Raw genomic sequence first — 23,981 nt, forward strand, 5'->3', positions numbered from 1 at the left:
ATATATATGTATATATATATATATATATATAAATAAAGTTACTGTTAACATATCTTAGATTTTAAAAAGTTTCCATATTGTGTTATATTTATCGTAATAAGTATTTATGGTTCATAGCTCATATCCTACACTGAATCAATATCTATATTTATTCAATTTATCAATTAAAAATAACTATTTATAGCAGTTAAAAAATAAATAACTATGTTTATAGTACAAATTCACCAATAAAACATTGGTCTAGTGGTGTAAGGCCTTATTGGATTTCTAAGATCGAGAGTTCGATTCCTAGGAGCGACACTAATTGGGAGGGGCAACCACGAACCTCAAAAGAGATTAATTCCTTACAAAAAATGTGACTTGTTCCATCCTGGTCAAACCGGACATCTCGTCCGACCAGGATGGGGCCCATCCGACCAAACACTGAACAAACTCTTACCTTACTCTCATATAAGCCTTATAAATGCTGTTGACACTCCATTAAATGCATCCTCCAATTGGGATCTGCCATGCCACTTGTAAAGTCACTCTATCCCCTTGGGCCAAAGAAGTTCAACTTGGAGGCTAGCGTCACCTCACGACAAGTGCCACTATTCCTGACACCTCATCCAATCCCCAATTGAGTTCTGCAACCCCGCTTGCAACTCCAACCTATCCCCTCTGACAGTATGGCCAGAGACGAGCCTACTATGTGGCAGGGATAGGCCTACTATGCTCCTACGATGCCCATTGCCAAGTCACCATCAGTCATTAGATAACACGTCGTCATAACATTTACTATAAATTGGGGGTGTCCCCTTAGAGGAAGTATCATATATTCTCATACTATCTCATATCTTAAATACCTTACTCACTCTCATAAACATATTAATTGTCTCATTCATTCATAACATTTACTTTCATTTATTCTCCATTAATTTTCCTTAAACTCATACTGACTTGGACATCAAAGAACATTTTCAGATACCTCCATTGACTGGTTCAAACTTCATTCCAACTAATTTCCAAAAGTAAGTTACTCAATTGGATCCCCTTTCCAGCCATATCCATCAACACTAAAGAATATGACCCTTGTTAGTATGAAAAAATATACTACAAGTTCAATATTCTAATAACTGTTTTCTGTACAATAACTTATGATATATATTGCAAATAAACTAATCGCAGTTATACCCAAAACACGGCATCTCTTTATTGTGAACAGCTATTTGGGAACAATTAGATAAATATTTGATTTTCCATATATTTTTAGTAATAAAAGTCTTATTTTATTATATATAAAAAATTAAAAACGTTTTTTATATAATTTTTCCTTTGTTTTTTTAGTATTTATTAATGAAGAGAATCTTTACTGTGTAATAACAGGGCAGGATTGAGGCTTAAGTGGTAGATGATGATCGTCAGGGAAGACCTCTCATTTTTATTGAGATTTTATTATGTTGTTTTTCTCATAAAACGTATTTTGATTTAATTTATTTAGGATTTGTCTTCTCTTTTTTAGTTATCTCCTTTGAGATCTTCTCTTTTTAATAGTGGTATTTTATCGTTTTATCACTTGGAAAAAATTTCCATGTTAAAAATTAAGTTGCCTCTTTTACTTGTTTTATATTCTTATGATTATTTGTTCTAATTGAATCATTTATTGAACATTTTATCATTTCATTGTGCACACTCTCAATCTAACGTTCTTTTTCAGGCTATTGGTAATTAATCAATCCAACATAATAAAAAGTCATTTTAAAAATAAAGAAGAGAGTTATAAGGTGGTTTAACGATTAGGAAGAATGAGTAAAATGAAGGAGATTGAAAGTTCCAATTTCATCAACAACAAATACTGACATACTATATTCCCATAATTCTAATCCTTGGAGAAGATACAATAGCTATGATTAATAATGAGAAACTACAGTCACGGTGCTTAATCACTACCAATAGTCAGATCTTTACACCTAACTAGAATTTCAGAATCTGTTGGGTTGTTAAAGAATGTCACATATATTAAATTTATGGTATGCCACTAATGAAAAGATGGAAAAAAGAAGATGAAGAAGACAAAATGTATTTCTTGTATTGAAAATGAGTCAAGGCTTTCTTGCACTCTTGTTTTCTTACTTGGACTGATAAAGCACACAGATATAAATAGAAAGGAGACTCACTAACTGACTCCACTATCCTAACAGAAATGGCAAAACAGAAAGCAACTAACCAAAAGCCCAAAAACAAAAGAAAAGCCCAAAAGAAAAAATAAGACTCTAAGCTATCATCAAGCTATCATCTTCTAAGACTTTCTTCTTCATTTTCTTCTATGTTGCAATTGGCATCTTGATTAGTATTGAGAACATTATTGCTTTCTAATAGTCCCCCGCAAGCTGGCATATGAATGTCCAGAATGCCAAGCTTGGAACGTATATTTCTGAACAGTTGGGGAGATAAGGATTTGGTGAAGATATCGGCAATTTGAAAAGTGGTGTGAATTGAAAGTAAATGTATGAGACCTGATTGAATTCTTTCACGAACAGAATGACAATCTATCTCTATGTGCTTTGTCCTCTCATGAAAAACGGGATTGGCAGCTATATATAAAGCAGATTGATTGTCACAATACAGCATGACAGGTTCAGAATGATGCACTGTAAGATCTTGAAGAAGATGCACCAACCATTGTGCTTCACAGGCAGCAAGAGCTATTTCTCTGTACTCAGCCTCAGCTGAAGATCTTGAGACCGTTTTCTGCTTCTTGCTTTTCCAGGATATGAGAGAATTTCCAATGTAGAAACAATAACCAGAAACTGATCTCCTAGTATCTATACAGGCTGCCCAATCTTAATCTATGTAGCCTTTTAATTTGAAATCACAGACAGATGAGAAGAACACTCCTATACTGATAGTGTCTTTGATGTATCTTACTATCCTCAACGCTACTTCCAAGTGCTTATTAGTTGGACTGGAAAGAAATTGACTTAAATGACTCACTGCAAAACTTAAATCGGGTCTAGTGTGAGTTAAATAAACAAGCTTTCCAATTAACCTTCTAAAGATATTAGGATTAGGTAAGAGATCACCACATTTAGAATGAATAAGTTTAGTGGAGTACTCCATAGGAGTGGAAGACGGCTTTGCAGCAAGCATTCCTGTTTCTTGTAGAAGATCAAGAGCATACTTCCTTTGATAGAGGAAGATACCTTGAGTTGATCTGGCAATTTCCATTCCTAGAAAAAACTTCAACTTACCAAGATCTTTGATGCTGAATTCAGAGTCCAATAGTTGTTTCATATGATTTATTTCATTTATGTTATTTCCAGTTAATATGAGATCATCAACATACACAAGTATAGCAGTAAAACTAGATTCAAAATTTTTGACAAACAATGAATAATCAGCAACAGATTTGGAAAAACCAGATTGAATGAGGACAGCAGTGAGCTTATTATGCCACTGCCTACTGGCTTGTTTTAAGCCATAGATTGACTTTTGTAATTTGCAAACCATCCCTGGATTTTCTGTTTGGACACCAGGGGGAACCTTCATGTAAACCTGTTCCTTTAAATCGCCATGGAGGAAGGCAATGTTTATATCTAATTGATGGAAATGTGAGATGCCATTTGTAAACAGAGGCCAAAGAGAGAATAACTCTAATTGTGGTCATCTTTACTACAGGGCTAAAAGTCTCTAAGTAATCTATGCCTTCAGTTTGGGTAAAACCCTTGGCCACAAGCCTAGCCTTATGTCTTTCAATTGATCCATCAGACTTGTACTTAATTTTGAACAAACCATTTACACCCTATGGCTTTCTTATTGTTGGGAAGAGTAGTTATAATCCAGGTGTTATTGTTATTAAGAGCAGTGAGTTCTTTTTTGATAGCATTTCTCCAACATTCTAATTTTATTGCATCTTGGTAGTTGGTAGGTTCAGTGTTAGAGGAGATGCTTAAAGAGAAGTGCATATGGTCTTTGAATAGTCTATCATAACTGAGACTATTACTTAGAGGGTATCTAGTGATTGAGGATTTTGTATTGGCAGAATTGTCTTCATTACAGGTAGCAAACATGGAGCAGTGGTAGTCCTGAAGGTATTGAGGTCTCTACCTATGCCTAAGGGATTGCCTAGTGATAGGAGATGTAGGTCTATTTTGATCATTTAGTTGGTCTGTATAAGAGGTTTGCTCATTAGTGCTATTATCAGAATTAGAGTCACCCCTAGGACTATTCTGAGGTTGCAGAAAAGACTCATCACTCAGATTAGGAACAATTTCTCTATGAGGTTCATCATTGGGAGCAGAGGTATATATTTTGTCAATGATAGGTCTTGGTTGAGGGTTCTCATTAGGGATGGTAGTTTCAGGAATGTCTTCAGTTTTAGCAGCATCTTTATAGGGAAAGATGTGCTCATAGAATATTGCGTTTCTTGATAAGAAAATCGCATGAGAGTCAATGTCCATTAGAATATAGCCTTTAACTCCTCTTTTTAGGCCAAGAAATATACACTTTCTTGATCTGCGATCTAACTTTCTTCTGTGTGAAGTAAGGGTAGAGGCATAGCTCAAACATCCAAAGACTCTTAAGTTGGATATATCAGGTATTTTGTTATACAGAACAACATGAGGGCTCCTATTGGATAAGTATTTAGTAGGCTGCCTATTTATCAGCAAAACTGCATGACCTGTGGCATAATTCAAAGGCAATGGGGCAACTCAGACTGAAATATGAGAGACCTAGCAACACCAAGAATGTGTTGGTGCTTTCTCTCCACTATGCCATTCTGTTGAGGATTCTCTACACAGCTGGTTTGGTGTTCAATGCCTTTATTGGCATAAAATTCTTTCATATAGAATTCCTTACCATTGTCACTTCTAATGCTCTTGATTTTAAGCCCAAATTGAGTATCAATCAGAGAAGTAAAATTCTCAATCAAGTAGGGAACTTCAGACTTGGCCTTCATAAAATAAAGCCAAGTATATCTAGATTTATCATCCACTATGGTTAAAAAGAACTTATGTCCTAGAGTACTAGGCATAGAGAAAGGTCCCCATATATCCATGTGCAAGAGATCAAAGATATGAGCAGACTTAGAAAAGCTATTGTTATAAGACAACCTTTTTTGTTTAGCTAAATGACAAGTATGACATGGCAAACAAGTTTTATTGCATTTGATTTCAGGGTAGTATTTTTGCATTACAACTAACTTTTCATGTGAAGGATGTCATAATCTATTGTGCCATACATTAGAATCATATCATGTAAAAGAACTAACTGTATATTGAGCAGCCTCATTATCTAGATTTGTTGTTATGGCCTTAGCATGATTCTTTATAGCATAGAGTCATGCCCTTAAGTCAGCTACACCAATCATCTTCAAAGAGGACAGGTCCTGAATTTGGCAAGAGTCATCAAAGAAAGTTAGTTTGCAGGGCAAAGTACTAGTTAGTTTGGAAACAGATACCAAATTGTAATGAAAGGAAGGGATGAATAGCACATCTGTTAACATTAAGTGTTTTGAAAACATGATACTACATGATATGGAAGTTAATAATTGGTTGCCATTGGGTAGAGTTACCACGATAGGCTTTATATGCTTAAATGTTTGATAAAGGGATAAAGTGTGGCACACATGGTCAGTGGCCCCAGTATCCAAGATCCATTCTAGAGACTTACTTGTATAGGCAGATGAGTGCAGGTTACCTTTACCCTTTGATTGATCAGTGTGAGTGCTGAAGTTGCTGATAGAGTGGTTGGATTGAGAGGTTGAGGTCTGCATATCGTGTTCCTTCATATTGTTCTCTGTTTCATCATTGTGTGTGAATTCATCCATTGTTGTGATGTTGTTGATGTTGTTATTCTTGAAGTATCCAGGTGGGAATCCATGCTTTTTGTAGCATTGGTCTATAGTGTGTCCTGTTTTATTGCAATAGGTACACATTTTGGCTCCTCTTCCTCCTGATGATCTCTCACTCGAATTGTTTCCAAATCTTGCTTGAGCATAAGATCCTCTTCCTCCTGAATTCTGATAGGATCGTCCTCTACCTCTTCCTCTGATCCCTCTAATGTTGGAACTAGATTCAATGCTGTTGTGATTATACTCATTTTCAGTAGCACTCATTAACACTCTTACCTCATTATGGTGAGAATGAAGATGCCTTTCTTGTTGAGTCAGCAGGGCCAAAGCCTTGTTAATAGTTGGTAAGGGATCCATTAGCATGATCTGTGATCTCACATTCTCATACTGATCGTTCAGGCCCTTGGGGAAACAGATCACATAGTCATTCTCCTTATATGTTCTGACAATGGGGGCCAATATGCAGTTGCAAGAACATGGTGGTGTGGACCTGAAATTGTCCAATTCTTGCCACAATCCCTTGATGTGTGAGTAATATGCCCCAATTCCCAAATTTCCTTGCTTGTAAGAGTGAATTTCTCCAAGCAACTCAGAAATTCTGAAGATGTCTCCTTGGTAGTACCTCTCCCTTAAGTCTTGCCATATTTCCATGGTTGTATCCATCCAAAGAACACTTTGTGATATTGTTGGATCAACTGACTGTATTAACCAAGATACTACTAATGTGTTGCATCTATCCCAATTGGAAAAGCTTGGGTCATCTATTTGCGGTTTTGGCAATGAACCATCAATGAAATGCAATTTGTTCTTGGTCTTTATAGATCTTGTTATTGCTTGTGACCATGTATGGTAATTATCACCATTCAACAGAACTGAAACCAAGGCCGCACTAGGATTCTCACTTGGATGTATGAAGAATGGAGATAAAGGATCCTGAGCAGGGTTAACTGGTGTCATTGCACAATTATCCATTTCAAGGAATGATGATTGACTGGTGTTCTTCGTCTCCTTTTTAGGAACAAAGATAAACGAATTTGGCAATAAGATGCAGGGAGTTGAAGAAACTTGGAAAAAGAGAAGGAAGGAGGGGATAGAGAATGCAGCGGTTTTTGGCGTGGCAGAGCCTCCTCAATGAAGAGGCTCTGATACCATATTAAATTTATGGGATGCCATTAATGAAAAGATTGAACAAAGAAGATGAAGAAGACAAAATGTATTTCTTGTATTGAAAATGAGTCAAGGCTTTCTTGCACTCTTGTTTTCTTACTTGGACTGATAAAGCACACATATATAAATAGAAAGGAGACTCACTAACTAACTCCACTATCCTAACAGAAATGGCAAAACAGAAAGCAACTAACCAAAAGCCCAAAAACAAAAGAAAAACCCAAAAGAAAAAAATAAGACGCTAAGCTATCATCTTTAAGACTTTCTTCTTCATTTTCTTCTATGTTGCAATTGGCATCTTGATTAGTATTGAGAAGATTATTGCTTTCTAATAACATATAAATGGTTAACAAATAGAGGAATATAATTAAATTGTTAACAGTGTCACATTCATTTTCAATTCTGCTTGTTAAAAGACTAGAGATCTGCCTCTCATGTCTTCCAAAAAGAAAGAAAAAGTTAAACAGAAAACTGGCAGAAAGGTAGCAACTATTCCTCATTGTGTTGTAAAATACAAAAAATAAAGTATGAGAAAAACTTGCATCTCCTCACCTTTTTCTACATAATTCCTGTGTTAATTGGAGCAACAAGTTTTCTGTGCTCCCACATTACTTGACATATTTGAGACATTTATAGTTGTCCCTTGAGGAAGGGTAGTAGTTCCTGCATCTTGTGCAGCCAAAGCTTTTTTACTTATGATGTGATAAATATCATACAAAATGGTTTGGAATGCTTTCTCAACATTAAAGGCTTCCAATGCTGAAGTCTCTAGGAATGAAAGCCCTTCTTTTTCAGCCAAACTTTGAGCATCTTCAAGAGACACTGCTCTCAAATGATTAAGGTCAGATTTGTTACCAGCCATCATAATAACAATGTTTGAGTCTGCATGGTCTCTTAGTTCACGAAGCCATCTTTGTACATTGTCAAATGTTTGTCTTTTGGTTATGTCATAGACCAATAATGCACCAACAGCTCCTCTATAGTATGCACTTGTGATGGCTCTATACCTTTCTTGACCTGCAGTGTCCCATATTTGGGCCTTCACTGTTTTTCCCTCCACCTATGTATCAAACAAACATGTACATCCATAACTCCTCATATCATGCATGCAGGTGAAAATATATAACCATAATGCTAGTTGCACACCATTTTCATTACGAATTGGGCCTTCTCTCCTATACTAAATTGTCTATGGTACTAGAAAATGAGGATAAATAAATACCGTATTTTATAAATTATTTAATTAAAAAAGAAGTAGAAATCTAGACCCTTACAATTTTCTTTTGATCATTTGTTATAATCTCTAGAAGTATGGGAGAGAACCTAAACATTTTCATTACAATTACATCATTCTCAAACTACTACTTTTATGCACAATTCTTATTTTGTCCTTTCTATTCTTTTTGATGTAAAAAAAATAATTATGGCACATATAGCAAAAATAAAAAAATATAAACATCTTGCTTGCTTAACACTTCCTTGTATCAAGCACATTTATTTAGCATATAGATCTTGTTAAGCTTGTTTATCATGTATCTTAGACATAAACTTGCATGCCTATCATTCTTATCATATCAGCAGTGTAAGTATCATACTTCATCACCCAAATCTAAGACATAGGGTAATGACCAAAAATTCTAACAACAAAATAACCAACTTACCTGTAATGTTCTGGTTGCGAATTCAACCCCAATGGTAGACTTAGACTCCAGGCAGAACTCATTTCGTGTAAACCTGGAGAGAATATTGGATTTTCCGACACCAGAGTCTCCAATGAGTACGATCTTGAAGAGATAGTCGTATTCATGATCCACTTTATATGCCATTTTTCTAACACCCAACACCACCCCAAACCTGTGTGTTCCAGATCCATTTTGATTCCAAAAATTAAATACATAGATTAATAGTCACGAGAATTTAAACAAAACCCAGAAACAAACGCAAATTGTTTTCATTGTTCACATTAAAGAATGGCCACCACCGTCTTTTATTCTATGCATGGTTTTAAATGCAATTTTGCACTATTGCAGTAAAATATAACCAATGCACTATAATTGGGATTTCAATACCATTTTGGAAAGGACTAAAACCTTTATTGGGAATTTGTGATATTGGGCTCATATTAAAACTTTTTTTTATAAGCAATAAAATTTATTGATAAGAGAAAAAATATAGGAAAATAAGTGATATTCCTATCATAACCATAATAGTTAACAAACAAGTAATGGGATGGGTGTAACACTTTTAAATAATTCTCTAATCAATGTTGTGTTATATCATTGTATGTACATGTATACATGCTTCTTAGTTGGGATATGGAAGATTTTACACTAGTAAAGTGCAGTTTTTGATATACTATGATGTTTGCATGCATGAGAATTAAAAAAATGAAACATAAAGAAGGAAAGAGGGATGATACTGACCATAAAAGGATGGTGAGAGCAAAGATGGGTGATTTTGAAGGGATGAATATTGGATTGAAAGTTCAAAGTTAAGGGAGGGAGGAAGAAAAGAGAGAGAAGTAAATGCATTTTGAAAGGCCAATAATGAATGGGTACAAACACAAGAAATGGACGACAAGGCACGTTCAATGGCCTTTTCCTCGGCAGTGTTACTTTTCCAATTTCAAATTAAGTTCAAGTGTCAAAAAAAAGAAGTTATTATTACATTAATTAATTTAGTAGTAAAAAATATATAAATTGATACTTAATTCATATTTAATTATTATTTACTCTTAAAAAAAGTAATATAAATAAATATTAAATGATGTACTGTATATATACTCTTAATTTATTCTACTGTTTTCATATCATTTTTTTAAATGACATATCAAATTGAGTATATAAACCCTTCAAAAAATTGACTATACATATACCTCTAATAATTACTAATCGTGTTTGCTAAACATAATTAACTTATAATCGGTTGATTTGATTTTTGTCATTACAAAAATATCAATTTTTTATTGATTTTGCATATTATAATGAGCGGAATATTTGTACATATCATTATAAAGATTTATACACAGTTGCTACATCGTTTATTATTGATTTATATTATTTTTTGAGTAGTTATTAATAATATATAAAATTCTTACACTATCATTCGTACATCTTTTTCTACACTATAATGAATCCCGTATTTGGTCTTGTACGATTTCCATTGATTTGGATTTTAATTTAGAAGTTATTACCTAACCATACTGTGTTCAGTGGCTACTCTCAATTTGCTTCTCCAAACTACTTTTCTCAAATCACTATATGTGGTTCCTATGTCAAATTCAAATCATATGGGAGCCAATTGAGTCGTATATTCACAAACTTTTAAGGATATTGAGGTCAAATTTCAGAAACCTTCAACTGTGATGAAACAGATATGTCAATTACTTGCTTGAAGTTGGATGGTTAGGGTTAGTTTTATCCTAAGGGGTTAACTCTTTGACAGACTTCATGACAAAGATTTGAGCTAATTCAGTTTCTCACGGTCTTCAGATCTTTATCCTCCTGGAGCGACATCATCCCTAAAGATGAATCTTTCTTAGCTTTGTTCTTTTTTATCCTTTTGGTTGTATCAAAAAAATCTTTTATTTGTTTGGTATCTTGGTACTCCCAATGTGTGAAAATACAATTGTTTGGTTAAATAAACCAATAACATGTTGGTCTAGTGGTATAAGACCTTACTGGATTTCTAAGGAGATCAAGATTTCAATTGCTGTGAATGACACTTGTTGGGAGGAGCAGTCACGAACTTCGAGACTAGTTCCTCACCCAGAAAGGTGATGGATGACTTGACAGTACCAAAATAAATAAATTTAGTACCTAAAATTCAATTTGATATTGTTTTTGTTAATGTTGTCAATTTGTTCCCATCGTGAGTTTGATTCCTAACTGTTTAGCCAATTGATCAAGTTTGTCCGAGAAATTAGCCCTCTAAATGTGGAGGTTTGCCACATATACAAGCTGGTACCAAGATAGTTTCATTTGGTTATCAGAGAGATGATTTTTAGACCCAAAAGTGAAGGGGCCTGGGCTTCAGATATGCCAGAATGCTGAATGATGTGCTTTTACATGTATGTGCTTTATCAGATCCAAGTATAAATGCATGCAGTTCAAATTGGATTCAGAGATGAAAAGGGGATTCGGGTTTGGAATGTTGGCCAATCCAGAAATATAAATTTACAACATTAAAAATAGTATACTTTTGTTTATAAAAAATATTAATCATCAATGTGAATATAAGGTGTACTTAACCCTTACCAAAAGTATATCATATAAAAAAATCTATGATAATACTACATCTTTCTATATAAGTGTTTTTTAACAATGTTTCTTTTAACAATATATGATGTAGTATTATCATAGATGTTTACATCTACTAAATATATAAAATTAATAATGTTTTTTTTTAATAATATCACAATTCATTTTTATATTTTTTATCAAGAAATATAATATCATGTACAATTCTCTAAAGTGAAATATAAAAATTAAATATTCGATACTAAAAAATAAAAATGCGGGTCGACAGACGCGAAATGACTGTCGACACGCTAGTATATATAAAATCAAAATTGGTGTAATTATTACTATGATATAACCACCAACATAGTGTAATTTATATTTTCCTAACACATTAATTACTGGGATATAACCACCAAATTAGTGTATTAACATTTTTTAATTTTTAAAAAAAAACATATAATACTAGATAATCACCTCCAACACATTAATTATAAGTTATATGTTCTAAGAAAGACAACAAATTATAATATAAATTATATTCAATACAAAATATTATAATATAAAATACATTTAATACAAAAAAATATATTATACATTTGTAAAATAAAATATATAAAAATTGATTACTTAATAAGAAAAACTTAAAAGTTGCTTATTTTGAAATTGATATATCCTTCAAAATTCAATATCTCTCATTATTCAACTTATTTAAATATATACAATTTCATAGCGTGAAAGAACTTAATTTTATGATATGGAAAACCAAAAAATTGTAAATGAGTTTAAAAATTGATGAGTTAATAGGTTGAATGTTTGGTGCTCATTAGCATTACACATATCATTAGAATCAGAATTGTTGTGTTCTTTTTCATTACCTAATATTATTAAGTTTAAAAATATATGCATCAACAACTTAATAACTGATTGAATTGGATTATAAATATTTTTATTTGGAATTAAACTCAAAACATACTCATTTATTTGATCAATAATTTCAATAGTTGATTCAAGTATTGACATTGTTTATAAAAACTTTTCATTTTTAGTGATTTTATAGATTTGGATAAGTATTTTGAACTATGACATCTATTGGATTATCAAAATTAACAAATGTATATGCCATTAGATGTGGAATAACGTAGTTATGATAATTGTAAAGAAAAAATAAATAATATAACTCTAACTAATATAGATCAATATTATTATATTTTTTGTTGAAGCAATTATGTACAACTACTAATAGTTTATTATAATATTTTAAAATTGTAACATTGTCTTGATTATATGTTTTCATTCGTATAATTTTTACACAATAATATATTAATGATCTGCAAGGAATGATAGATGACACATAAAATGATTAAATGATTAAATGAAATTAATTGAGAAAATTTTAAAATCTATTTAAATGTATAATTACTACATATTTCATTTACTATATTTAAAATATCTTTTCAAAGTTTTATAACAACTTTAATACATAATTTTAAAGTAGAAACTAAATCATCATAATTGATGTCAATAATTCCTTAATTATACGAAAAGAAGCATTTGGGAACTGTCAATTTTTCTTTTTAATTAGAATTAAAAATGATTAATTTTATGAAACAAATTAAATATCATCAAATTTCATCATTAATTGTAATATCATAGTTCATTATATTAATAATACGATTGGATTCCTGATATTAACGTACTTTAATGATATTAAATAATAACGTTTTCATATCTATTTAAATAATTAGTATTAAAATTTGTTACCTTTATGAAATAAATTCACTATGTATCATTTTTTAGCGAGACAGAATAACAACAAATTTCCTTATTAATTATAATATAATAGTTCATTCTTTCTATTAATAATAAGATTAAAATTCTACTATTTAAGTTTTAAAAAATGATTAAATAATATTAATTGAGAATGTTTTAAGATCTACTTAAATGCTTAATTACTAAATATTTCATTTAGTATTTTTAAAATATTTTTTCGAAGTTTCATAACAACTTTAAAATATAATTTTTAAACAGAATTAAAATCATTATTTTTTATCGACAATGAGTAGGATGTTAGTATTTTTGATAGGCGATACTCGAACTCTCGATCTCCTTCACTCCAACCCAAACCATCAAACTACCTTATAACTATTTTTTAATTTTTTTTTAATTTGTTATGAGTGAGGCTTGAACGCACAACATCCTTCGTTATATTTCTTAAACTTTTTCACATTAATCATCATACCACTTTATAACTCGCAATCATCGTTATATATTTGTTAATATTCATTAATTACATTATATATTCCATAATTATATATTCCATAATATTCAATAATTGTTATGATAATTTTTAATCTTCTTAATTTACTATCATTAATATTTTTTTTATGTTATATTTCATATTGTTAATATTATAATATAATTATAAATTTCTTAATTACAATATATATTTCATAATGTTACGAAGATTCCTTATATATTCCATAATTTAGTTGTTCTTTTTTATAGGTCTTGATTTATGTTGTTAATTGATTCTTTCAATTTTGTAACTGATCCACAAATTTATATTTTATTTTTGTAACTGATACAAAAATTTCAACTATTTTCGAATCATATTATATAATTCTACCAATTTATATCAATAATGAGAATTGATTAAAATTTGGAAATCATAAATAATTTAAACAAAATATATTTTCATTGTTACTATTATAATATTGCAATTGTAAAATATAATTATAAATTCTTTATATATTCCTTAATTACATTATATATTCCATAATTTTTAGGAAGATTCATTATATATTCCTTAATTTAGTTGTTCTTTCTGATAGGTCTTGGTTGGTTTATGTTGTTAATTGATTATTTCCATTTTGTAACTGATCCACAAATTTATATATTATTTCTGTAACTGATAAATTTTTTTTAACTATTATATTTCTTCATGAGTTTTGAATCATATGTTATAATTCTACCAACTTATATCCATAATGAGTCTTTTTTAAAATTTGGAAATCATAAATAATTTAAAAAAGTATAAATCAAATCAATTGGTTATCATAATCAAAATTCATTAGTTATAATTTTTCAAATTTATCTCCATAATGAGGAATACCTAAAATTTGGAAACCATAAATAATTTAAATAAAATATAAATCAAATAAAATAAAGACATTATTATTCTCCACACATGAGAATGCCAAAAAATTCAAAAGTAAAGAACAAATATATTATATTGTGTTGTTGACAATCCAACTAATACAAATTTACAAGTAAACAATAAAATAAGATAATGATGTTTAAATAAAATTTCCAAAAACACAAATATTGAGCCAGAATGAGTATGTTAAACAACATATATATTAAAAATCATCGAATATAGAAAATAAAATACAAAAATCTACAAATGAGTGAGTAAGCAACCATGAAACACAAAATGAAGGTAACAATAACTAATTATGATTCTTATCTTATTTCAGAGGGGATACAGTCGAGGTGTTTCTGAAACATGCAAAACAATAAATTAAAATGATGTTTCTTTGAATAAAAATGTATAAGTAAAATAAGAGATGCATAGAGAAAAAATTAACCTACAGAAATATTTTAAGAGAGAATCAAACTACAAAGAAAGAGAAAAAATGATAAAAGTAAGATAGGATGAGGAGATAAATATATTAATAACAAAAATAAATGTAATATTGTAAATGAATGTATATATAAATGGAGATTGAATACATATAATAGGTTTTGAAGATTTGTTAGATACCCTTGCTTATCAGACGCTAAGGAAGAGAAATGTTGGAAGAATAGATCTAAAAAATAATGAAATCAGTAAGAACACATCTACAAAGTATGGAAATCAATGAAAAAATAACCAAAAAAATCAATGATAAAAATAAGAACGGATCTACAAAGTAAACAAAAAGATCAATGAAAAATGTACTTTAAACATAAGATTTACAAAATAAGAATAGATCTAAAAAACAAATAAAAAATGCATTTTAAATAGGATGATCGGAAGAGAAAGAAAATGATGATAATAAAGAGAGATAATGGAATGAAACCAAAGAAAAAGAAGAGTGTTGGGAGAGAAAGATTGTTGGATGAAAAAGAGAAAGTCACGACCTCATTAACAATTCAAATGTATGCAATTTAAGGTGTAGTCATAAAAATGTAATAATTATTTATTAAATTATTACTATAATAATCAAGAAAGAGCAAATATAATATGGAAATGTACATATGATTACCATGAAACCATTTAGGATGAAAAAAAAATGAAGGAAAAGATGACATGTGACAAATAATAAGGTGGTAAGAATTTTTTTTGTTATATAAATAATAGATGGGAATGAATCATCAATATAAGTTCTATAACACCTAGGACGAATGATTTTATTGCAACAACATACATGTATTAATAATAGTACTACTTCCTTTTCTGTCTCATTGCTAGAATGTTATACTAACTAGACAATTAGTACAAACTTATTGCATGTAAAATTAGGGGTGTAAATATTATCTCATTATTTTGTGTTGCTCTATATATTAGGATGTGTGATTAACCAGAAAATTTTAATAATTACAATTTTAATTTAAATAAAAAAATTCAACCAATAAAAATTAGTAGTATATAAAGTGATATAAAAATGAGATAACAAATATGCTCCCTAAAATTAGATGTTTGACAGTTCCCTTCCATTTACTAGGTGGTGGACCAAATCCTTTCTCATAAAAACTATCAAATTCTGGCCAGATTCCTATGTCAATTACTCCAATGATGACATCACTTTCAGTTTTTTCTCTTTTCACTTGTTGTGGAAAGCCATTAAAATCCCAAGATCTTGTTGTATGGAGCTGTTTCTTTTCATTAGGAAAGACAGGCCCTACTCCATTAAGTCCTGCATTAAGAATTTATTAGGATATATATTTGTAAACCCAATTATCCAAGGAGAAATGGCAGGAAGGTTTTGAAGAGGGTAGAATAGTTTTTGTATAGTTAGGAGTCTCACATTAAATAGAATAACAAACTCAATGTGATATTTAAGTGATAAAATTTTCTCACCTTATAGACTAATCTTTTGGGTTGTGCTCTTCTCATATGATTAAGTCCTAACCATTTTTATCTTTCATTGAGAATTGTTTCACGGAAAGTCGGAAATGACTACCTATAGGCTGAATTAAGATACATTACTGAATACTGATAAGTGTATAGAATTCATACACTATCAATGCATACATTTTTTCCACTTAGAATTATAACATCCAAATTCTCATTCACTAGAATAATGATTCATGTCATTTCATATGTTTATTTTTTATTAAACTAGTTTGTGTTTTTCCTTATAAGAATTTTATAAATGGGTTGTTTTGAACAATTTTTAATTTGGTCCTTCTTGTTCTTGGGACTTCAAATGCTCATTTCGATAGAATAGATTCAAGACACTCCATTGAAAAATAACATACCCATTTTTTTTAAAGACATTTATAGCTTTCTAACAATAAAGTAACTCAGGTATTAATAATTTTTATTAATATCATGAATCATACTTAAGAAACCAATTAAGAAACGATTCAATCTTATGGAAGTTGAGTTACAAATTATGCTATTAATAGAAGAATATATAATGGAAAATGAGGATCGAGATTTTGTTTTCCCTATGATTTCTAAGGACTTGGATAGAAGAAAATCTATTAATTAACTATATAATCTCAACACTATTTTTCTTGGACATATATCATGTTCTCATTTACTTTTTACCTCTAAAACATCCTTATACTCTTATGATGAGCTCAGACATATTATCATTTCCACACACACACACATATATATATATATTGCACCATTAATTTTTCTTCATCACATATTACATTCACTTGTCATCATCTGACCATTTGCTTTCTAACCACATCTTTAACCGTCCTTCCTCACATATCTCATCCACCTGCCATCATCTTACAATTTGATTTCTAAACACATATTTCATTTGCTTTCTAACAACACCTTTCATTATCCACAAATCCATTTTCAACATTTTAATTCTTTCTTAATACCAAATACATTTTTATTATCATTAAACTTTTCCCTCTCCAACTCTTTGTTTAACCTACCATTCTTTCCCTCAACTTTTCGTCTCTTTATGTTTTCATTTTTTGTCCATAAAATACACATGTAAATATGAATATCTCCCGACATTTATCACCTCTATAAAACCAATTTGCAATGTTCGTCATTGCAATAGTTTGCTATCATCTTATTCTTCGGGTTTGGTTTCATTTTGCAAAAAGGTAGACTACATTTTAAACTTTTGTTTTTCACACCAAATATTTGTTCTTAAACTATTTGATATTTTTATGTACTTTTGTACCTGTTGGCTAAAAGTTTACATTTTTATCATTTGCATGTACTTTTCTACTATCTCTATTTTTGTTTTGAACAACTGCACATGTCCACCTCACATTTAGTGTTTCATCTTTCTTTTAATTTTTTTTGTTATTTTGTCCTATAACTTTGTCCATTTTTTGTTTGTATATTGCTTCAATGGAAAGTTTACATTTTTTTCAACATACCTCACTATGATCTATAAAGTTTGCATTTTACTTTTTCATTTGTTTTGTTCATGGTATTGATTTCATATGGCTCTTAAATGATCCTGCTTTGTGCTTGGAAGAAACAAGCAAAGAAAACACAATTAAAGTTTCATCCTTCTCTTTGATTTGTGTTTTGGGTTTTTCTTAAATGTTTAAAATTACTATCAATAGGGGTGTTTGAAAGTTAAAGTTGAGGTGTCATTGTGAAATTATCACCTCATTTCTATTATTGGTCATATAATTCTTAATTTTAAAAATATCAAGAGTTTCAACCCACTTTTCAACTTTTTAACCTTCAAAATAAAAAATCCATTACTATTACCATAACCCCAAAAAAATAGATCCAAATGAGTTTGATAGAAGAAATCACAAGTGTAATTAAAATATCAATAAATGGACAGTAACAATAACAACACAAACAATTAATTTATCAATAACTCAATCAGACCAAACACATCTATTTCTACAACTTTCCACCTTACAAATTATTAATTAGGTCTAGACACCTAACCAATTCCAAATCACTAATAATATATCATAATCCAAGTAATTATTCGACCAATTAATAATTTATTTATCCAATATTATGATTTCACTGTTGGTAACAAAATCTTAATATAATCACATCACATTCCCTCATGTAATTGTATAATTTAAATTGAAACAAGTTGTATTGCTTCAACCTAATTCAATATTTACATTAATCTATCTATTCTAATTAAGATTTGTTATTACTCTAAGAATTAGAGTATTTTTTTCACATCATCAAAGCTTTGTGATACATTTTCCACTCAATTTTAGTCATCACATTGCATATTCGTTTGATTTTAATTTTTCATTATTAAATAATTATTTTTAATAAAATAGACTCATATAATATCAGAATTCGATTTTCCTATTGTCATGAACAAAACAAGTTCGAAATTGAAAAAAAATTTATTTTGTCTTTTACAACTTTTTAAATATTTATTTTAATAAAATCACATAATATCATGTTTTAGTTTCCCTATTTTCATTAGAAAATTCAAATTTGAAATTATCATTTACTTTTCCTTATGTGCTTGAAGATGTTTAGATCAATATTCATTTACACGGGTAACATGTGTATTCTTAACAATACAAATGTACGAGTAACATGTACGTTTTTAATCATGCAAATGCAGGGTAACATATGTGTTCTTAATAATATAAATGTACGGATAACATATGTGTTCTTAATCATACGAATGCATGAATAACATTTGTGTTCTTAATCATGCGGCAAAAAATTATCACCACGAGTGAAAGCATGAGTAACTTTCTAGTAAAAGTATAAGAAATAGTTGTTATCTGAGAAATGCAAAGAGGATCCATATCCCACTTGTAACGCACACACTTCCAACTCAAAAAATGGTCTAAATCCTAATTCTCCATCTCTTCTAAAGTTGTTCTTAATTCTGTTTTTTTAAATGAGATAAGATTTATTTATTTTGAGAGTGAGTTTTTTACTCCACATTTTAGCTATTAATTCTAGAAAAATCTAATGTTTTAAATTTACTCACTAATTCAAACTATTGAATTTTCATAAAATTAATAGTTAATGTGTAGAATAAGTTTTTTAAACTTACTCTTGAAATAAATGAATTCACTCACTTTTTAAATTGGTATGAAATTTCATTGTTGGGTGAAAAAGATTTTGAAATACATGAGGAAAAAGTAGCTCTTTTGGAAAACGGAAACATAAATAGCTACAATATAGACGACATTGGGTTGTTGGAAATAAGAAGAGAATATCAAATGGGTGTGTAAAATGAAAACAATAACCACATGTTCCAAAAAAATTCAATTTTATCCTAATGTTCCAACTCAATCACTTTCTACCAAGTAATATAAAAAATAATTTTAATGACTTTTCCTTTTAATTATGACATTTTTTAATTAGATTGAGACATTGTTAAGATGGAGACAAATAACCTCTATTTGTAAAATGAAGATGAAGATATGAAAGGATGATTACCTAACTTTTTAAATAAAAAATAAGAATTTTTAGATTACAATATTTTGAGATTTTGAGTAACTCTTATCTCTCCCTTTTATCATATAACATTTTGGTTCATGTTTTTTTGGGTATAATCAAGAACATCTCATCAACTTTTTATTCATCCTAACAAGAGTTGCTATAAAGAATTGAATATTTAACATCTTTTGATCTACATATAGTAGAATCTTATACCTAAAGCTGACAATGAACCGAACTAACTCAATTCGTTATTTAGCTCGATAAACTTGATTCATGAACCAAATGAGCTGAACTTGAGCTGTAAATTGAGCTTGTTAAATAAATGAGTCGAACTTAAGTTGGATATAGTTCAACTCGCTAGATTTATGAGTTGACACATATAAACTAATTTTTATATTTATTATGACTCACATATTATTTTTTATATTTATGTTATTATATATATATATATAAAGATTATATTTATATATACTAGTGTGTACATGCACTTCATGGCTGCCGGTTAATATTACATGATACTACATATTCAATTTTTAGAATTAGAATATATTTGTTGTGTTTGATGTACTTTATATTATAATTTTTGTGTGTTTATGATAATATTTAGTCTAAGGTGAGACATGTGGTTAATTAATGTGTTGATGATGAATAATTAGGATTATGTAGTTTTTTGTAAAAATTAAATAATGTGAAAGGCAAAATAAGAAGTGGAAATTACACCGTGGTGGAAGTTACACCATGTGTTTGCCTTTATATATAATATAAAAGTATAAATAAAAGAAATTTTGGAGTATTTGTTCAAAATTTAATTAATTATTTGAGTTGTTCAAATTAATCATGTGATCTGAACTGAACAATTCGTGAACTTTAACCAAGTCAAACTCGAGTTAAAAAATAGGTTATATTGAACTCGAGTCAAGTCAATCCTTTTCAAACTAAATAAAACTAAACTTTGATTCGACTCGATTTAGTTTGTTTACAACCCTACCTACCCCTCGGAGATATATGAGCTCTTTCTAGGACTAAAGGGGGCTAAGATATATACGTGACTACACAGTATAGCTCACTTCACTCGGGAGTTCGGACAGAAGAAAAGAAAATCTAGTGAAGAACGGCGCTTTCCTTTGATCGACGAACAAAAGAGTTTATGATTTATTATTAACACTCTTCCTCATCAATCAAATCCACTCTCACATCAAAAATTCAAAATCATGTTCAAATCCCTTCTCCATCTCAAAACTATAATCTCTACCACATTCCAAACCACTTCACATATATCTCTTCATTCCTCATTTTCTCTTCAATTCTTCACAACCAATTCCACTACAAAACTTCCTAAACGACCCCGTTTCAGCACCTCACAGGACCCAGATCCATTTCTCGCATTCTTCAGAAGCCATGGTTTTTCAGTTTCTCAGGTCAATAGTATTCTCACAAAGTCACCACGGTTGATTTCATGCAATACCCATGAACTTTTTTTGCCAAAGTTTGAATTTTTAGCCTCCAAAGGTGCTTCCAAATCTGACATTGTTCTTGCAGTTACTAAGAACCCTAATTTCCTACGTTCAAGCATAGAGGATAAGATAATCCCTATATATGAATTGATGAGGAGATTCTTTAAATCTGATAAGGAAGCCCTTAATTATTTCATTACTTGGCCTGCTTTATTGAAGAATAAGAGGGTTGTGGAGCAAGTTTTCAAAATTTTGTGTGATGAAGGAGTGAAGCATTCACACATTGCTTATTTGATTCGTATGAGATCTTGTGTGCTTCGTTCTGGCGAATTGAGGAAAGCTGTGGATGAAGTAAAGGAATTAGGATTCAATCCCTCGAAATCTGATTTCGTTACAGCATTGGCAGCCAAAGTGAGTGTGTCCAAAACCAAATGGAATGAAAAAGTTGATGCCTTTAAGAGCTGGGGTTGGTCCGAAGAAACAATTGCTGCCGCGTTCAAGAGGCATCCCCGTTGTATGCTGGCATCGAAGGATAAAATTAACGCGATCATGAGCTTTTGGGTCAATCAGTTAGGTTGGAATTCATTGGAGATTGCCATGTTTCCAGCTATTCTTGGATATAGTTTGGAGAAAAGGATCATTCCGAGGACTTCCGTGGTGCAGTGTCTACTCACATTAGGTTTGAGAAAGAATAATGCCAGCTTATATTCACCTTTTGTCATGTCTGAAAAGTTGTTCCTTGAGAAGTATGTAAACAAATTTGAGAAGGAAAGTTTTCAGCTTTTAAAGGTATACCATGGAGAAAGAAAAAATTGAATTTTCAATATAAGGAGGAAGTTAGCATCTGTTAGTTATTAAGTTGTTAGGTAGTGAATAAGGGATTTTCTGTAGAACTGTCATTCATCCATGTTATATTTCTTGATGGTGATTGAAGTAATTGTTATACTCCTGTCTTAGTGAGGATTGCAACAATTTTGGTTGACATATTTTATTTGTGAAGTTGTCCAATTTGACTATTATAAAAGATTTCATATACAGTGCAGATCACATCCCATATTTGTATCTTTGTTGCTTCCCAATGACAAACACTTCCGTATTCCTTAATGAGTTTAATTTGGAAAATTTTCCATGGATTTAAACTTTGCTGCTTCTTTTATGTCTCGATGCAATAGTAAGGTTGTTTGTCTTGTAACCTGGAGTTCATAAACTAAATTTTGGAAATAGCCTATTTGCTTGCGAGATAAGACTACTTATATCTGCCCTCCCCAGACCTCACTAAGTGGGAGCCTCGTGCATTGGGTAGCCCTAGTAGATAATATTTCCTGCTTCTTCACACCATGTGTTTACCCCGAGGAGTTATTCCTCTTGAACTTTGTTAAAAGTGTGTCAAAACTGAAACTCTTAGTCGAAGGAAAGATGTACATTTGAAGAATAACATGGTGATAGTGTCATGTGACGTTTCTCAGGTATTTAACTTGTGAATTATAAAATGTGATTCCGTATTATACTATTATTATTTTACTTGAGCAGATGAGCTTATTCAAATATTGTAATGTTCAAATGAAAATGGCTACTTATTAAAATTCTTCACTGCAGATGCTGATAAAAATGCTAGTTTGCTGCTGGTTATCATATACCTAGCCAACATTTTTATTTTCATATATATTTTACTTTATACAATGATTTACCAATAATTTTAGTCCCCATCCACCTCTTCTATATCTGTTTGTTAGTCTTGTTGGGATCCGAGTATTGTATCACTGGTAATGTGTTTAGTGTTATGACACACTGATTTGTTCTTTATGTATTTTGTTTTAGTGTACAATGTTTAAAATTTTATAGGTTGCCTTGTTACATGGAGACTTGAACTAACTTTTCACAACATTGGTTTGAGGATCTAGTGATATAGTGGAAGGTTTTTCAAAGCTTCTTGAACTCTAACACACTGAGTACTACTTTAAGCCATTTTATAACAGTTCATATTTAATTTAACAATATTTTGTTTTCGATTCAATGGGGTGCTTGGTTATACATGACACAATACAATTTGATTAAAGTAGTGTAATACTTCCCGAGCATAGAGTATACATTTTCAACTCCCAATAGGGCAACAAGCAGAACATGTCATGTGACTGCAGTCCAAATGAAATGCTTTCCCTATATGCTTTAGTAGTTGAACTATCAAGATTATACATTTTATAGTCTTGGTCAATAGGTTACACTTATCATGGTGTAATTATAGGAAACATGTCATTCTCTATCATTGGTGTCAGTTTCTGGAAGAAAGACATCTGAAAGCAATTGAACCTTGCATAAATAATTTGTCTTTTTCGATCGACGTGTATATTACTACACACAGCACCCGTCATTTGGCTGCAATGTCCTTACTAACCTGACTATGGGTACACCCTCTGGTTTTTGTTTGCTTCACCTCCTTTATCATTTCTGATATGTCACTGAACTACCCCAGGTGACCTGAAGGCAAATATTATTTATGCCTTCATATTTAATCACTTTGTGGGGTTAGGGTTGCGTACATCTACCCTCTCCAAATTTTATTAAGAGAGAGTCTCATGTACTTGATGGCTCTTTTTTATATTTAATCAGGTACAAAGTACAATTACTTCAGGATGCTAGCTATTATGGGCCTTCCTCCATGTTGTTTTTCTCTTGGTTTTCAAATTCCATGATTCCTTAGC

General features: G+C 30.6%; 3 protein-coding genes across 3 annotated transcripts; 1 reads left to right on the plus strand and 2 right to left on the minus strand.

Annotated features, from left to right (window-relative positions):
• Positions 2,272 to 3,528, minus strand: LOC109329291. Its single transcript, XM_019562969.1, has 2 exons — positions 3,029 to 3,528; positions 2,272 to 2,740 (listed from the first exon to the last, which is right to left on the minus strand). The coding sequence occupies exons 1-2, from the start codon at positions 3,526 to 3,528 to the stop codon at positions 2,272 to 2,274; spliced, it is 969 nt and encodes a 322-aa protein (XP_019418514.1).
• On the minus strand, positions 7,480 to 9,548 carry LOC109329036 (ras-related protein Rab2BV-like). The gene is made up of 3 exons (XM_019562699.1): positions 9,424 to 9,548; positions 8,662 to 8,854; positions 7,480 to 8,060 (listed from the first exon to the last, which is right to left on the minus strand). The coding sequence occupies exons 2-3, from the start codon at positions 8,824 to 8,826 to the stop codon at positions 7,575 to 7,577; spliced, it is 651 nt and encodes a 216-aa protein (XP_019418244.1). The 5' UTR covers positions 8,827 to 8,854; positions 9,424 to 9,548; the 3' UTR covers positions 7,480 to 7,574.
• LOC109328918 lies at positions 20,899 to 22,227 on the plus strand. Its single transcript, XM_019562560.1, has one exon. It carries the CDS (start codon positions 21,040 to 21,042, stop codon positions 22,096 to 22,098), a length of 1,059 nt encoding a protein of 352 aa, XP_019418105.1. The 5' UTR covers positions 20,899 to 21,039; the 3' UTR covers positions 22,099 to 22,227.

The sequence above is a fragment of the Lupinus angustifolius genome, chromosome LG16 (assembly GCF_001865875.1).
Source record: "Lupinus angustifolius cultivar Tanjil chromosome LG16, LupAngTanjil_v1.0, whole genome shotgun sequence".
Classification (NCBI taxonomy): Eukaryota; Viridiplantae; Streptophyta; class Magnoliopsida; order Fabales; family Fabaceae; genus Lupinus; species Lupinus angustifolius.

What these genes read in the sequence shown, in the direction of transcription:
- LOC109329291 (XM_019562969.1), bottom strand. Translation starts at nt 3,528, where the DNA reads ATGAAGGTTCCCCCTGGTGTCCAAACAGAAAATCCAGGGATGGTTTGC. An exon ending in AATCCTAATATCTTTAGAAG is followed by an intron (nt 2,741 to 3,028) that starts GTTAATTGGAAA and finishes ATCCTGGAAAAG; the next exon opens with CAAGAAGCAGAAAACGGTCT.
- LOC109329036 (XM_019562699.1), bottom strand. Translation starts at nt 8,826, where the DNA reads ATGGCATATAAAGTGGATCATGAATACGACTATCTCTTCAAGATCGTA. An exon ending in TCGCAACCAGAACATTACAG is followed by an intron (nt 8,061 to 8,661) that starts GTAAGTTGGTTA and finishes TTTGATACATAG; the next exon opens with GTGGAGGGAAAAACAGTGAA.
- LOC109328918 (XM_019562560.1), top strand. Translation starts at nt 21,040, where the DNA reads ATGTTCAAATCCCTTCTCCATCTCAAAACTATAATCTCTACCACATTC.